At 40.4% G+C, this 16,281-nt stretch overlaps 1 protein-coding gene across 1 annotated transcript in view; it reads right to left on the bottom strand.

Annotated features, from left to right (window-relative positions):
* The window catches only part of GDPD4 (glycerophosphodiester phosphodiesterase domain containing 4), a 99,533-nt gene that overhangs the window by 21,237 nt on the left and 62,015 nt on the right, over positions 1–16,281 (bottom strand). Inside the window, exons 11-12 of the mRNA XM_069553328.1 lie at positions 3,151–3,372; positions 304–458 (exon numbers count right to left, since the gene is read on the bottom strand). Coding sequence (XP_069409429.1) covers positions 304–458; positions 3,151–3,372 — 377 coding nt within the window. The remainder of the gene's footprint in view (positions 1–303; positions 459–3,150; positions 3,373–16,281) is intronic.

Here is a 16,281-nt window from a genome sequence, read left to right on the forward strand (position 1 = left end):
CAAATACTTACATAATTTAAAAAGAAAAACACCAAGAATACACAAAAGTGGGTTAAATGATGAGAGATTGGAAGACAGGAGGAGGGGCTAAAAACTATGTTCCACGAACAGAGTCTACTCTTAATAAACGTTTTTTGGCAGATAGGGAGGGAAGGGTAAGAAGAGGAAAACAGGGAATTTCATAAAGACAGTCACACACAGAAATTCTTGAGATGGGAGGAGAAATCCCAGTAGCTTGGGTGGGATGCAGATTTTGTGCAAGAAAGGCAACACACACCAAGAGAGGTGTGGTTAAACACTTACTTCAACCCATCGTAGAATAAGTTCTTGTAGTCAACATTTATTCTAGTGATCTTTTCTTTTGTAAGTCTTTCGATGGTGAATAACCGGCCAATGTGCTGAAAACCAGGAGCTTTGCTCCTGACGTAATTCCTCTCAGAACCTGGTAGCCAAATAATCTGCAAGGAGAAACAGTAAGTCTTTCAGTGGGTAATCAGCTGTCTAGGTACAAACAGCCTCATGTAGAATGGGAGAAGTCTCATTCCAGCATGAGCAACAGTTTATAGGGAGCAGAGATTCTAGGCCTTGATGAAAGAGTCAACCTGGCCTAATATTGTCTAGTGAACTCTTGTAATGGGGCTTTCATCAGGGTTGTTCTGGAGCTGAGTTTTCCCAGTTAACATCATGGGGCCAAGGGTTCACTGTCACTACACTAGCTAAAGTGGATGAGTAGGTGGTAGGCGTGGAGGAGGGGTCGGAATCATAACCATCTCCTCTGGCTGATGATACAAATCATCAGAAGAGTAATTTCCTGTCAATAGGAAATGCTATTATGACTCATCTGTGGAAAGAGTTCTATTTGCAAAATGACAGATATTTGTTTCATTCATGGCGTTCTTCCATATTCTGAGAATTAAAGATATGTGGAATGACTGACTGCCAAAATACAGAGCTTTCTGGAAAACATGATGAATAAATTTTCTGCTGAAATAAGAACTTTCTATATCATAAATGAAAGCTGGTATTGAAAGTCTTAGCGTTCCCTTTCTCTAAGGCCCTTTTTCTAAGAGATGTATGTTGATGATGGTGCAAGTCACATCATATAGCTATTACACACATTCCCTTTCAACACAGTGGTGACATTTGGTTTGGAATAGCAAACAGCCTCAATGTTTTCCCTACTGATACAAATTTAACTGGCTCATTTATAGACTGTCACATGTATTGGGTTGACCAAAAATTTTGTTCTTTTCTTTTTTTTCCTGTAAGATGGCTTGAGCAGCACTTACTTGTCTTTAACTTCATTTGAGACAATTTTATTAGATTGTAATGTGACAGCTGAAATATTAGTGTGCATTAAAAAAACATCAAAATTGGAGAATTTTAGTGTAGCCATTTCAATATTGAAGAAGAAAGAAAAAAGTCACATTTTTGACATATTATGCTTTAGTTTTTCAAGAAAAGTAAAAACACAACTGAAATGCAAAAAAAGATTTGTGCAGTGTATGGAGAAGGTGCTGTAACTGATGGAACATGTCAAAAGTGGTTTGTGAAGTTTCATGCTGGAGATTTCTTGCTGGATGATGCTCCATGGTCATAAAGACCAGGTGAAGCTGACAGTGATCAAATTGAGGTATTAACTGAGAACAATCAATGTTATACCACATAGGAATAGCCAACATACTCAAAACATCCAAATCAAGTGTTGAAAATCATTTGCACCACTGTGGTTATGTTAATTGCTTTGATGTTTGGGTTCCACATAAATTAAGGAAAAAAAAAACCTTCTTGAAGGTATTTTTGCAAGCGATTCTCTACTGAAACATAGTGAAAATGTTCTGATTTTAAAACATGTTGTGACACGTGATGAAAACTGGATACTGTACAATAATGTGGAATTGAAGATGCCATGGGGCAAGCAAAATGAATTACCACTAAGCACACCAAAGGCCAGTCTTCATCCAAAGAAGGTGATGATGTGTTTGGTGGGATTGGGAGGGGGCAGGGGGGTTCTCTATTATGAGCTCCTTCCAGAAAACCAAATGATTAATTCTGCAAGTACTGCTCCCAATTAGACCAACTGAAAGCAGCACTCAACAACAAGCAACCAGAATTAGTCAAAAGAAAATGAATAATCTTTCATCAGAATAATGCAAAATCGCATGTTTCTTTGATGACCAGGCAAAAACTGTTACAGCTTAGCTGGAAAGTTCTGATTCATCTGCTGTATTCACCAGACATTGCATCTTTGGATTTCCATTTATTTTGGTATTTACAAAATTCTCTTAATGGAGAAGGCAATGGCACCCTACTCCAGTATTCTTGCCTGGAAAATCCCATGGACAGAGGAGCCTGGAAGGCTGCAGTCTATGGGGTCGCTGAGGGTTGGACAAGACTGAGCGACTTCACTTTCACTTTTCACTTTCATGCATTGGAGAAGGAAATGGCAACCTGCTCCAGCGTTCTTGCCTGCAGAATCCCAGGGACAGGGGAGCTGGTGGGCTGCCATCTATGGGGTCACACAGAGTCTGACACGACTGAAGTGACTTAGCAGCAGCAGCAGCTTAATGGAAAAAATTTCATTTCCCTGGAAAGCTGTAAATGGTACCTGTAACAGTTCTGCCCCAAAAGATAAGAAATTTTTGGAAGATTAAATTATGAAGTTGCTTGAAAAGTGGCAAAAGATAAGGCCTCCCAGGTGGCGCAGTGGTAAAGGAACCGCCTGCCAATGCAGGAGATGCAAGAGACACGGGTTCGATCTCTTGGTTGGGAAGATCCCTTGGAGTAGGAAATGGCAACCCACTCTAGTACTCTTGCCTGGAAAATTTCATGGAGCGAAGAACCCAGCAGGTCATAGTCCATGGAGTGGCGAAGAGTCAGACACAACTGAGCACGCACCTTTACCTCTTTTTTAGTGAAACAAAACAGTGGGTATGTTGTTCAATAAACCTCTTGGTAAAAATAAAATGTGTCTTTTATTTTTACTTAAAAACTGAAGGAATTTTTGGCCAACCTAGTAGCTATATAAGCAGCCAACTCCATTTTCTACAGGGAGTAGAACCATTCCAGGGAAGATTACAAGGTAGTTCAGGTTCAAATGCTATGCTACCCACTTCCCAACCTCTATCATAAATACTGAGATAGACATACCAGATGCTGCTCAATCTTAGAGTCAAGGATCACGCTTACTACAAGGCGGATATACGATGATCTCGAAGGATGTGAATGTGGAGGAGTGTAAAGATCAAATATCACCATTTTTTTGGCCTTCCGTGCAATTTGCAATAATTCACTTAGTTTTGGAATCTTCTGACTTCTTGCTCTTTCCCTATCAGCCTCTGATAGAGGTTTCATACCGAAAAATGGTTTGATCTAAAAATAAGTATATCAGAGAAAACATTAGCTCCTATCAAAAGTATTTTCCAATTCTCATGCTTTTAGCCCCACACCAAGCCCTACCTTCATGTTGGTCCACTACTATTCAACCCACCAAGTCTTCTGAAATACTGGTCCAGAGATAAGAGTAGCCAAGAAGAGAAATGAAATGTAATCTCCATAGGTAGTGATGGTATTTTCAATGATTTATTCTGTAGCAGAATCTGCTGTATTTGAACTGAAGGACCTTCCTATTTTCTTCCTGAGCTTCCTTTTCAACCTTTTTTTTAAACTCAAGGTAATATAATTCAGTTTTAGTTTCACTGGTTTCCCACATTTTCTCTCACTGTTCTAGTTATGTGTAGTGTGAAAAAAAGGACTTCAGTTTCAAGCTGAATTGGACTCAATCCTAGCTCTATCACTTGCTTGCCTTCCTTGCTGTCTGTGTATGTGTTTAGTCATGTCTGACTCTTTGCAGCTCCATGGACTGTAACACAGTCCTCCAGGCTCTTCTGTCCTTTGGATTTTCCTGGCAAAAATATTGGAGTGGGTTGCCATTTCCTCCTTCAAGGGATCTTTCTTGCCATACTAACCTGTTAAAATCCTTTCTTCTATTTGCAAAGCTTAGTTCAAATGCTACCTCCTTCATGAAGACTTCCTTAAGTAATTCTGAACTAAAGAGACTGGTGGCATTAAACTCCAATTTTTTCAGTTCAGTTTAGTCTCTCAGTCATGGCCAACTCTTTGAGACCCCATGGACTGCAGCACACCAGGCTTCCCTGTTCATCACCAACTTGCGGAGCTTGCTCAAACTCATACCCATTGAGTCAGTGATGCCATTCAACCATCTCATACTCTGTCATCCCCTTCCTCTCCTGCCTTCAATCTTGGTCAGCGTCAGGGTCTTTTTCAATGAGTCAGTTCTTCTCATCAGGTGGCCTAAGTTTTGGAGTTTTAGCTTCAGCATCAGTCCTTCCAATGAATATTCAGAACTGATCTCCTTTAGGATGGGCTGGTTGGAACTCCTTGCAGCCCAAGGGACTCAAGAGTTTTCTCCAACACCACAGTTCAAAAGCATCAATTCTTCAGTGCTCAGCTTTCTTTATAGTCCAATACTTACATCCATGCATGACTACTGGAAAAACCATAGCCTTGACTAGATGGACCTTTGTTGGCAAAGTAGTGTCTCTGCTTTTTAATATGCTGTCTAGGTTGGTCATAACTTTTCTTCCAAGGAGTAAGCATCTTTTAATTTCATGGCTGGAGTCACCATCTGGAGTGATTTTGGAGCCCCCCAAAATAAAGTCTCTCACTGTTTCCATTGGTTCCCCATCTATTTGCCATGAAGTGATGGGGCTGGATGCCATGATTTTATTTTGTTGAATGTTGAGTCTTAAGTCAACTTTTTCACTCTCCTCTTTCACTTTCAACAAGAGGCTCTTTAGTTCCTCTTCACTTTCTGCGAAGGGTGGTGTCATCTGTGTATCTGAGGTTATTTATATTTCTCCTGGCAATCTTGATTTCAGCTTGGGCTTCATCCAGTCTGGCATTTCGCATGATGTACTCTGCATATACGTTATATAAACAGGGTGACAATACACAACCTTGACATACTCCTTTCCTGATTTGGAACGAGTCCGTTTCCCCATGTCTAGTACTAACTGTTGTTTCCTGACCTGCATACAGATTTCTCAGGAAGCAGGTAAGGTGGTCTGGTATTCCCATCTCTTTCAGAATTTTCCACAGTTTGTTGTGAGCCACACAGTCAAAAGCTTTGGCATGGTCAATAAAACAGAAGTAGATGCTTTTCTGGAACTCTCTTGCTTTCTTGATGATCCATGGATGTCGGCAATTTGATCTCTGGTTCCTCTGACTTTTCTAAATCCAGCTTGAATATGTGGAAGTTCATGGCTCATGTACTGTTGAAGCCTGGCTTGGAGAATTTTGAGCATTACTTTGCTAGCCTTTTGAGATGAGTGCAATTGTGTGGTAGTTTGAGCATTCTCTGGCATTGCCTTCCTTTGGGATTGGAATGAAAACTGACCTTTTCCAGTCCTGTGGCCACTGCTGAGTTTTCCAAATTTGCTGGCGTATTGAGTGCAGCACTTTCACAACATTGCCTTTTAGGATTTGAAATATCTCAGCAGGAATTCCATCACCGCTACTAGCTTTGTTTGTAGTGATGCTTCGTAAAGCCCACTTGACTTCACATTCTAGGATATCTGGCTATAGGTGAGCGTGAGTCATCACACAATTGTGATTATCTGGGTTGTGAAGAACTTTTTTGTACAGTTCTGTGTATTCTTGCCAGCTCTTCTTAATATCTTCTGCTTCTGTTAGGTCCCTACCATTTCTGTCCTTTATTGTGCCCATCTTTGCATGAAATGTTCCCTTAGTAGCTCTAATTTTCTTGATGAGATCTCTAGTCTTTCCCATTCTATTGTTTTCCTCTATTTCTCTGCATTGATCATTCAGGAAGGCTTTCTCATCTCTCCTTGCTATTCTTTGGAACTCTGCATTCAAATGGGTATATCTTTTCTATTCTGCTTTGCCTTTAGCTTCTCTTCTTTTCTCAGCCATTTGTACGCCTTCTTCAGACAGCTATTTTGCCTTTTTGCATTTCTTTTTTTGGGGGATGGTCTTGATCCCTGCCTCCTATACAATGTCACGAACCTCCGTCCATAGTTCTTGAGGCATTCTGTCTATCAGATCCAATCCCTTGAATCTATTTGTCAGTTTCACTGTATAATCATAAGGGATTTTATTCAGGTCATACCTGAATGGTCTAGTGGTTTTCCCCTACTTTCTTCAATTTCAGTCTGAATTTGGCAATAAAAAGTTCACGATCTGAGCTACAGTCAGCTCCCGGTCTTGTTTTTTCTGACTGTATAGAGCTTCTCCATCTTTGGCTGCAAAGAATATAATCAATCTGATTTTGGTATTAACCATCTGGTGATGCCTTTATGTAGAGTCATCCCTTGTGTTGTTGGAAGAGGTTGTTTGCTATGACCAGTGTGTTCTCTTGGCAAAACTCTGTTAGCCTTTGTCCTGCTTCATCTTGTACTCAAAGGCCAAATTTGCCTGTTACTTCAGGTATCTCTTGACTTCCTACTTTTGCATTCCAGTCCCCTATGATGACAAGAACATCTTTTTTGGGTGTTAGTTCTAGAAGGTTTTGTAGGTCTTCATAGAAGCATTCACTTCACCTTCTTCAGCATTACTGGTTGGGGCACAGACTTGGATTACTGTGATATTGAATGGTTTGCCTTGGAAATGAATAGAAATCATTCTGTCATTTTTGAGATTGCACCCAAGTACTGTATTTCGGACACCAGTTGACTATGAAGGCTACTCCATCTCTTCTAAGGGATTCTTGCCCACAGTAGTACATATAATGGTCATCTGAGTTAAATTCGCCCATTCTGGCCCATTTTAGTTCATTGATTCTTAAAATGTCGATGTTCACCCTTGCCATCTCCTGTTTGACCACTTCCAATTTGCCTTGATTCATGGACCTAACATCCCAGGTTCCAATACAATATTGTTCTTTACAGCATTGGACTTCACTTCCATCACCAGTCACATCCACAACTGGGTGTTGTTTTCACTTTGGCTCCATCTCTTCATTCTTTCTGGAGTTACTTCTCCATTCTCCTCCAGGAGCATATTGGGCATCTGCGGACCTGGGGAGTTCATCTTTCAGTATCTTATCTTTTTGCTTTTTTGTATTGTTCATGGGGTTCTCAAGGCAAGAATACTGGTTTGCCATTTCAGTAAGTGGTTAACACCCAAGATGTTTAATTTTTATGCCCCTTTAATTCTGTTCTCTATACCTACTTGTATACTTCTGAAGTCATATTAAAATTGTGGCTTCATATGCTTGTTGTTTTATAACCTTGATAAAACCACTCAGATTCTCAAAATCTTTATTGTCCAAAGTATAAAATGGGAAAGGGGAGGAATGATCTGTGTATTTCTCATGGTTTCTTTGATTATTATATATGATAAGATATTTTCTGGGTTTAGGAGCATGTCTGGTACACAGGATATTACATAATTCACAACAGTTCCCTCACTCTACTGCTTCTACTGAAAAAATAAGACCGGGAGCTGACAGTGGCTCAGAAATTGAAATTAAAATTGAAGAAAGTAGGGAAAAACCACTAGACCATTCAGGTATGACCTGAATAAAATCCCTTATGATTATACAGTGAAACTGACAAATAGCTTCAAGGGGTTGGATCTGATAGACAGAGTGTCTGAAGAACTATGGATGGAGGTTCGTGACATTGTACAGGAGACAGGAATCAAGACCATCCCCAAGAAAAAGAAATGCAAAAAAGCAAAATGGCTGTCTGAGGAGGCCTTACAAATAGCTGTGAAAAGAAGGCAAGCGAAAAGCAAAGGAGAAAAGGAAAGATATACCCATCTGAATGCAGAATTCCAAAGAATAGCAAGGAGAGGTAAGAAAGCCTTCCTCTGTATAATAGGCTCCAGTTTCATCTACCTCATTGGAACTGATTCAAATGTATACTTTTTAATGGCTGAGTAACACTCCATTGTGTATATGTACCACAGCTTTCTTATCCGTTCATCTGCTGATGGACATCTAGGTTGTTTCCATGTCCTGGCTATTATAAACAGTGCTGCGATGAACATTGGGATACATGCGTCTCTTTCAGTTCTGGTTTCCTCGGTGTGTATGCCCAGCAGTGGGATTGCTGGGTCATAAGGCAGTTCTATTTCCAGTTTTTTAAGGAATCTCCACACTGTTCTCCACAGTGGCTGTACTAGTTTGCATTCCACCAACAGTGTAAGAGGGCTCCCTTTTCTCCACACCCTCTCCAGCATTTACTGCTTGTAGACTTTTGGATAGCAGCCATTCTGACTGGCGTGAAATGGTACCTCATTGTGGTTTTGATTTGCATTTCTCTGATAGTGAGTGATGTTGAGCATCTTTTCATGTGTTTGTTAGCCATCTGTATGTCTTCTTTGGAGAAATGTCTGTTTAGTTATTTGGTCCATTTTTTGATTGGGTCATTTATTTTTCTGGAATTGAGCTGCAGGAGTTGCTTGTATATTTTTGAGATTAGTTGTTTGTCAGCTGCTTCATTTGCTATTATTTTCTCCCATTCTGAAGGCTGTCTTTTCACCTTGCTCATAGTTTCCTTTGTTGTGCAGAAGTTTTTAATTTTAATTAGGTCCCATTTGTCTATTTTTGCTTTTATTTCCAATATTCTGGGAGGTGGGTCACAGAGGATCCTGCTGTGATTTATGTCTGAGAGTGTTTTGCCTATGTTCTCCTCTAGGAGTTGTATAGTTTCTGGTCTTACGTTTAGATCTTTAATCCATTTTGAGTTTATTTTTGTGTATGGTGTTAGAAAATGTTCTAGTTTCATTCTTTTACAAGTGGTTGACCAGTTTTCCAAGCACCACTTGTTAAAGAGATAGTCTTTTCTCCACTGTATATTCTTGCCTCCTTTGTCAAAGATAAGGTGTCCATAGGTGCGTGGATTTATCTCTGGGCTTTCTAATTTGTTCCATTGATCTATATTTCTGTCTTTGTGCCAGTACCATTCTGTCTTGATGATTGTGGCTTTGTAGTAGAGCCTGAAGTCAACTGTATTAACGCATATTATGGAATTTAGAAAGATGGTAACGATAACCCTGTATGTGAGACAGCAAAAGAGACACAGACGTATAGAACAGTCTTTTGGACTCTGTGGGAGAGGGAGAGGGTGGGATGATTTGGGGGAATGGCACTGAAACACGTATAATATCATATAAGAAATGAATCACCAGTCCAGGTTCAACTGGGGCTGGTGCACTGGGATGACCTGGAGGGATGGTATGGGGAGGGAGGTGGGAGGGGTGTTCAGGATGGGGAACACGTGTATGCCCGTGGCAGATTCATGTTGATGTGTGGCAGAACCAATACAATACTGTAAAGTAAAAAAAAAAAAAAAAACACACAAAAAAACAGTGCAGTGATTAAAAAAAAAAAAAAGAAAGCCTTCCTCTGCGATCAGTGCAAAGGAATAGAGGAAAACAATAGAATGGGAAAGACTAGAGATCTCTTCAAGAAGATTAGACATACCAGGGAACATTTCATGCAAAGATGGGCTCGATAAAGGACAGAAATCGTAGGGACCTAATAAGAGCAGAAGATATTAAGAAGAGGTGGCAAGAATACACAGAAGAACTGTACAAAAAAGATCTTCATGATCCAGATAATCACATGGTGTGATCACTCACCTAGAGCCAGACATCCTAGTGGGCCTTAGGAAGCACCACTACAAACAAAGCTAGTGGAGGTGATGGAATTCCAGTTGAGCTATTTCAAATCCTGAAAGATGATACTGTGAAAGTGCTGCACTCAATATGCCAGCAAATTTGGAAAACTCAGCAGTGGCCACAGGACTGGAAAAGGTCAGTTTTCATTCCAATCCCAAAGAAAGGCAACACAAAGGATGCTAAAACTACTGCCCGATTGCACTCATCTCACACGCTAGTAAAGCAGTGCTCAAAATTCTCCAAGCCACGCTTCAGCAATACATGAACTGTGAACTCCCCGATGTTCAATCTGGTTTTAGAAAAGGCAGAGGAACCAGAGAACAAATTGCCAACATCCGCTGCATCATTGAAAAAGCAAGAGAGTGGCGGGATGAACATGGCGGCGCGTCGGGGGCCAGGCTTCCCAGTTGTGCTCTCAGGGCTCGCCATTGCAGCTGGGAATGCTCGTTTCGTGGGCTCCTGGGTCCCCGTCGATTGGCATCCAGCGAGTAGAGCGCAGGGCTGTGGGCCACAGTAGGTCATCCAGAGGACCCAAGACATGGTGGTTACTAATAGACTTCCCACACTACTTCTTCATTCCACGTGGACTCCTTCACGGGCAGTGAGCATCCCAGCTTCCCTTGAACTTCATCTGGATTTAATGACAACAGGCTCAACTTTTCATTCACTTGTATGACTATGAGCAGTTTGACCAAGTTGAAGAAGATGACTCGTTTGTAGTCTTCCTCATCAGCTCATTCCATCTACTGGCTTTAAAATCATTTAGTACAGAGCTCACCGTCTAGGTGTTCATCCAGTGTTTTGTTTGCTTATCATGCAGGATCATTTTAAAAGGAAAAGTATGTGTGTATGAGTTAGAGCTCTGATCCCAGGAGTCCATGTAGAAGCTTCCCCTGAGAAATGTATCGTTTTTGCACCAATGCTACTGAAATGTGTGAATGTGGTATACCACGCGTCCCAATAAGTGTAAACAGCGTCATAGGCTACTTATTTGAAATGACCAGTACTCATGACATTCCATTCAACTGAGGACTAAATATAGCCAACGTAGGCTGTGTTTGCCAAATAGACTTTGAAGTATTCTTCACACAGTCCTTCATCGATGCCAGTTTTCAGATCGAAGAAACCCTTGCTCCATGAAGTTTGTGAACACATATACTCATGTTTTGTTTGAGATTTTAAAGTCATTCTTCAGTTTTGTTGGAGGAATGGTTCTGTATATGCCCCGTGGATCCCCAAATCCACTGATGTTCATGTGTCTTGGGGCTTCCCAGGTGGTTCTAGTGGTAAAGAACATGCAGAACATACCCATGCAGGAGACATGGGAGGTATGGATTCCATCCCTGGGGCAGGAAGATCTCCTGAGGGAGAGCATGGCAACCCCCTCCAGTATCTTTGCCTAGAGAATCTCATGGAGAGAGGAGCCTGGTGGGGCCTAGTCCATATGATCCCAAGGAGTTGGACACAATGTAAGTGACTTCGCACAGCACATGATTCGTTGTCATAGCTAATATAATGGAGATGACATAAAAAGAAGCACCAGCGGGCGAAAGTCAATATCCATCACTTTTAAACTTTGGAATGTATTGTGATATTTTACATCCATATTTGTATGACTTGATAGTTGGAGAATCGATGCATGTGAAGGCCTGGTTGTGTTATATGTATGTTGAGGGAAGATATATTTTTATGTGGTTTGACATATAGGTCCCATTTCATTCGTAGACATATGCATACTCATCACTTATCATCATTTTTTTTTTTTTTGAAAAGACCATTGTTTGGAAAGGTTGTTGTCTAACCATGAAAGATGCTTGAATTCTTGGGCTCCTTAGAGGAAGAATTCAACCCGGGGCCAGTGATGAGGCTTGATCAGTCAGAGCTTTTGTGTCCCAACGTTTTATTAAAGTATAAAAGAGAGAAAGCTTCTGACATAGACATCAGAAGGGGGCAGAAAGAGTGCCCCCCTACTCATCTTTGGCTGGATGTTATCTAGCTACTAGCAGTCTACTCATTAGAGAAAGGAATGGCAGCAGACCCCTCACCCACAAGATATATGGAGATGACCGTGGCACCAGGTGAGTCATCCTGGGCCATAAAACGATTGATATGAGCAAATGGATAGCTTCATTCACATAGATCAGGAGAGCCATGTATGAGTAAAGCATATTGGTTTGTCAAGTCAGTTCTGAGCCTTTAGGCAGAACCTACTTGAAGATAGAGTCTAGGGTAAATACATAGTACATTCACATAGCTTAAGGCAAACCTTTCCATGAGAAAAATGCCTTGGTCAGCTCAAAGTATGAGAAAAGTGAAGTTCAGGCGGAACCAGGTGTCATTATAGCAACACAGAATTGTAAGAGAAAATCTCTGTTTAAATTTGTATCAAGAAGGGGAAAAAAGATAACAGCTTGTTTCCTCCTGCCTCGGAAGTGACAGATAACAACTGTCTGACACTTGCACCCCATTTCCTCCCTTTGGAGACCCCTGGCCTTCCTGGCTGTTACCCTCTCAGTTTCATTCATTGAGCGTTTTCTGCCTTGTGAAACATTGGGCATAGAAGTATGTGTTTATTTAGGGGTATTTCATCCAATTTCATTTAAAAGCATATGTGAATTAGAAAGTTTGACATGCTGTTGCTTTGTATACCGATTGGGAAATGTGAGCCTCCAAGCTTAATTTAGTTTTTCATGTTCATTTTTCTTTTTAGGGGTACAAAGAAAAATAATATGACTGTTAAGATCAGCTTTCGTATTTTTTGCCAAATATGAATTGGGATCACATCGATCAGAGATGAGTCTGTGCATGAAAGCCCTAATAACTAATGCTAATTGACTTCACTACCATGGGATGTTTTCATATCTATTGAGGATTTACTTCATGTATTTCGATTTTAACTTTCTGTCTTACAGCCTTGTTTGTAGATCAAAGCTATTTGAAATTGTCATCTGGTTTCAAATGGCTTGTGAGGTTATTCATGAGTGGTTCATAAAACCGAATGGATTGTACGTAGCCATACTTTGTTGTCATTCTATGAATTTGAAGAATGTCTGAAGAATGTCTGCAGTTATGCCTTAAAGATTCATACAATTGATGTCCAATATTTATCTCAATAGACTTGCTTTCAATTTGTAGTTTCCTATGCGTATGTCTTTCTTTATGGATTTGGGTAGAACTTGTATTGGAACACTGAAAAATCTGTGATATCAACCGTGCTGACCTTTCTGGTGGTCATCATTAAGATTTTCACGCTCTATGGATCCTAGTGGAAACAGGTGCTGTTCATCCTACTTTTGTGAAGATTGAACTCATCGTAGAAAGTGGAATTTGTTGAAATATTTATGGTATAAATAAATCTTGTCTCTATAATTAAAAAAAAAAAAAAAGAAAAAGCAAGAGAGTTCCAGAAAAACATCTATTTCTGCTTTATTGACAAAGCCGTTGACTGTGTGGATCACAATAAACTGTGGAAAATTCTGAAAGAGATTGGAATACCAGACCACCTGACCTGCCTCTTGAGAAACCTATATGAATGTCAGGAAGCAACAGTTAGAACTGGACATGGAACAACAGAATGGTTCCAAATAGGAAAAGGAGTACATCAAGGCTGTACATTGTTACCCTGCTTATTTAACTTATATGCAGAGTACATTATGAGAAACGCTGGACTGGAAGAAGCACAAGCTGAAATCAAGATTGCTGGGAGAAATATCAATAACCTCAGATATGCAGATGACACCACCCTTATGGCAGAAAGTGAAGACGACCTAAAGAGCCTCTTGATGAAAGTAAAAGAGGAGAGTGAAAAAGTTGGCTTAAAGCTCAACATTCAGAAAACGAAGATCATGGCATCTGTTTCCATCACTTCATGGGAAATAGATGGGGAAATAGTGGAAACAGTGTCAGACTTTATTTTTGGGGGGCTCCAGAATCACTGCAGATGGTGATTGCAGCCATGAAATTACAAGACGCTTACTCCTTGGAAGGAAAGTTGTGACCAACCTAGATAGCATATTAAAAAGCAGAGACATTACTTTGCCAACAAAGTTCCATCTAGTCAAGGCTATGGTTTTTCCAGTGGTCATGTATGGATGTAAGAGTTGGACTGTGAAGAAAGCTGAGTGCTGAAGAATTGATGCTTTTGAACTGTGGTGTTGGAGAAGGCCCTTGAGAGTCCCTTGGACTGCAAGGAGATCCAACCAGTCCACCCTAAAGGAGATCAGTCCTGGGTGTTCCTTGGAAGGACTGATGTTGAAGCTGAAACTCCAACATTTTGGCCACCTGATGCGAAGAGCTGACTCATTTGAAAAGCCCCTGATGCTGGGAAAGATTAGGGCAGGAGGAGAAGGGGGTGACAGAGGATAAGAGGGTTGGATGGCATCACTGACTCAATGGACATGGGTTTGGGTGGACTCCGGGAGTTGATGATAAGGAGGGAGGACTGGCATGCTGCGGTTCATGGGGTCTCAAAGAGTCGGAAACAACTGAGCGACTGAAGTGAACTGAACTGAACCGGCATACATCAACATAAATCTTCCTCGTGCATACATACTGAATCCATCCCTCCTGGCCGTCACAGAGCACTGGCTTTGGGTTTCCTGCATCATACATCAAACTCCCACTGGGTATCTAATTGGTACTATCTAATTTTGAACTGTGGTGTTGGAGAAGACTCTTGGGAGTCCCTTGGACTGCAAGGAGATCCAACCAGTCCATTTTGAAGGAGATCAGCCCTGGGATTTCTTTGGAAGGAATGATGCTAAAGCTGAATCTCCAGTACTTTGGCCACCTCATGCGAAGAGTTGACTCATTGGAAAAGACTTTGCCACTGGGAGGGACTGGGGGCAGGCGGAGAAGGGGACGACAGAGGATGAGATGGCTGGATGACATCACTGACTTGATGGATGTGAGTCTGAGTGAACTCTGGGAGTTGGTGACGGACAGGGAGGCCTGGCGTGCTGCAATTCATGGAGTCGCAAAGAGTTGGACACGACTGAGTGACTAAACTGAACTGAACTGAACTGAATATGGTAGTATATATGTTTCAGTGCTATCATCTCAAATCATCCCACTCTCTCCTCGTCTCACTGAGTCCAAAAGTCTGTTCTTTATATCTGTGTCTCCTCTGCTGTCCTGCACACAGGATTATCAGTACTATTTTTCTAGATTCCATATATATGTGTTAATATACAATATTTGTTTTTCTCTTTCTGACTTACTTTACTCTGTATAATAGACTCAAGGTTCACCCACCTCATTAGAACTGTCTCAAATGCGTTCTTTGTAATAGCTGAGTAATATTCCATTGTGTATATGTATCACAGTTTTCTTATCCATTCATCTGCTGATGGACATCTAGGTTTCTTCCATGTCCTAGCTATTGTAAATAGACCTGCAATGAATGGTGGGGTACATGTGTCTTTTTCAATTATGGTTTCCTCAGGGTATATGCCCAGTACCAGTAGTGGGACTGTTGAGTAGTACAATGGCTTTATTCTTAGTTTTTTAAAGGATTCTCCATATTCTTCTTCATAGTGGTTGTATCAGTTTGCATTCCCAACCAAGAGTGTATGAGGGTTCCCTTTTCTCCACACCCTCTCCAGCATTTATTGTTTGTAGACTTGTTAATCATAGCCATCCTGACTAGTGTGAGATGATACATCATTGTAGCTTTGATTTGCATTTCTCTAATAATGGGCAATGTAGAGTACTTTTTCATGTGTTTATTAGCCATCTGTATGTCTTCTTCTGAAGACAGTTATTCATAAGAACTGTCTGTTCAGGTCTTTTAAAAGTGGCAGAAAACTTACTGGAAGACATGATAGCTAAAAATTTCCCTAACCTGGGAAAGGAATCAAATATGCAGATCCAGAAAGGACAGATTCTCAAATAAGACAAATTCAAAGAGATCCACACCAAGACATATTAAAATTAAAATGGTAAAAAATAAAGATAAAGAAAGAATCTTAAAATCAGCAAAGGAAAGGCAACCAATTATGTACAATGGAACTCTCATAAGACTATCAACTAGCATTTCAGGAGAAATTCGCAGGCCAGAAGGAAATGGCATGATATAGTCAAAGTGATGGAGGACAAAATCTATAGCCAAAAAGAGTCTACCCAGTAAGTTTATTACTTAGATTTGAAGGTGAGATAAAGAATTTTCCAGATAGACAAAAGCTAAATAAGAAAAATTAAAGGGACCTCTCTAAGTGGAACAGAAAGATAACACCTAGAAATATGAAAATGGCAAAAGGAAAAATCTCACTGGTAAAGGCAAACATTAACTAAAGGTAGTAGATCTGACCTTTACAAACTTAGTAGTAAAGTTACAAAAAAAAGTTTCAAAATCATCTATATCTACAATAAATGGTTAATTGAAACATAAAATAAAAATATGTAAAATATGTTAGCACATTAAACATGGGGAGTAGGCAGGGGGTAACAATGTAAGGTTGCTATAATATACTTGAACTTAAGAGATCAATAACTTAAAATAATCACACACACATGCACAGACTCCATGCTAACACAAACCAAAAATTTCTAACACATACACAAAAAAGAGAAATGAGTTCAAACATAACACTAAGGTAGTTATCAAATTACCAG

The sequence above is a fragment of the Ovis canadensis genome, chromosome 15 (genome assembly GCF_042477335.2).
Source record: "Ovis canadensis isolate MfBH-ARS-UI-01 breed Bighorn chromosome 15, ARS-UI_OviCan_v2, whole genome shotgun sequence".
Lineage (NCBI taxonomy): Eukaryota > Metazoa > Chordata > Mammalia > Artiodactyla > Bovidae > Ovis > Ovis canadensis.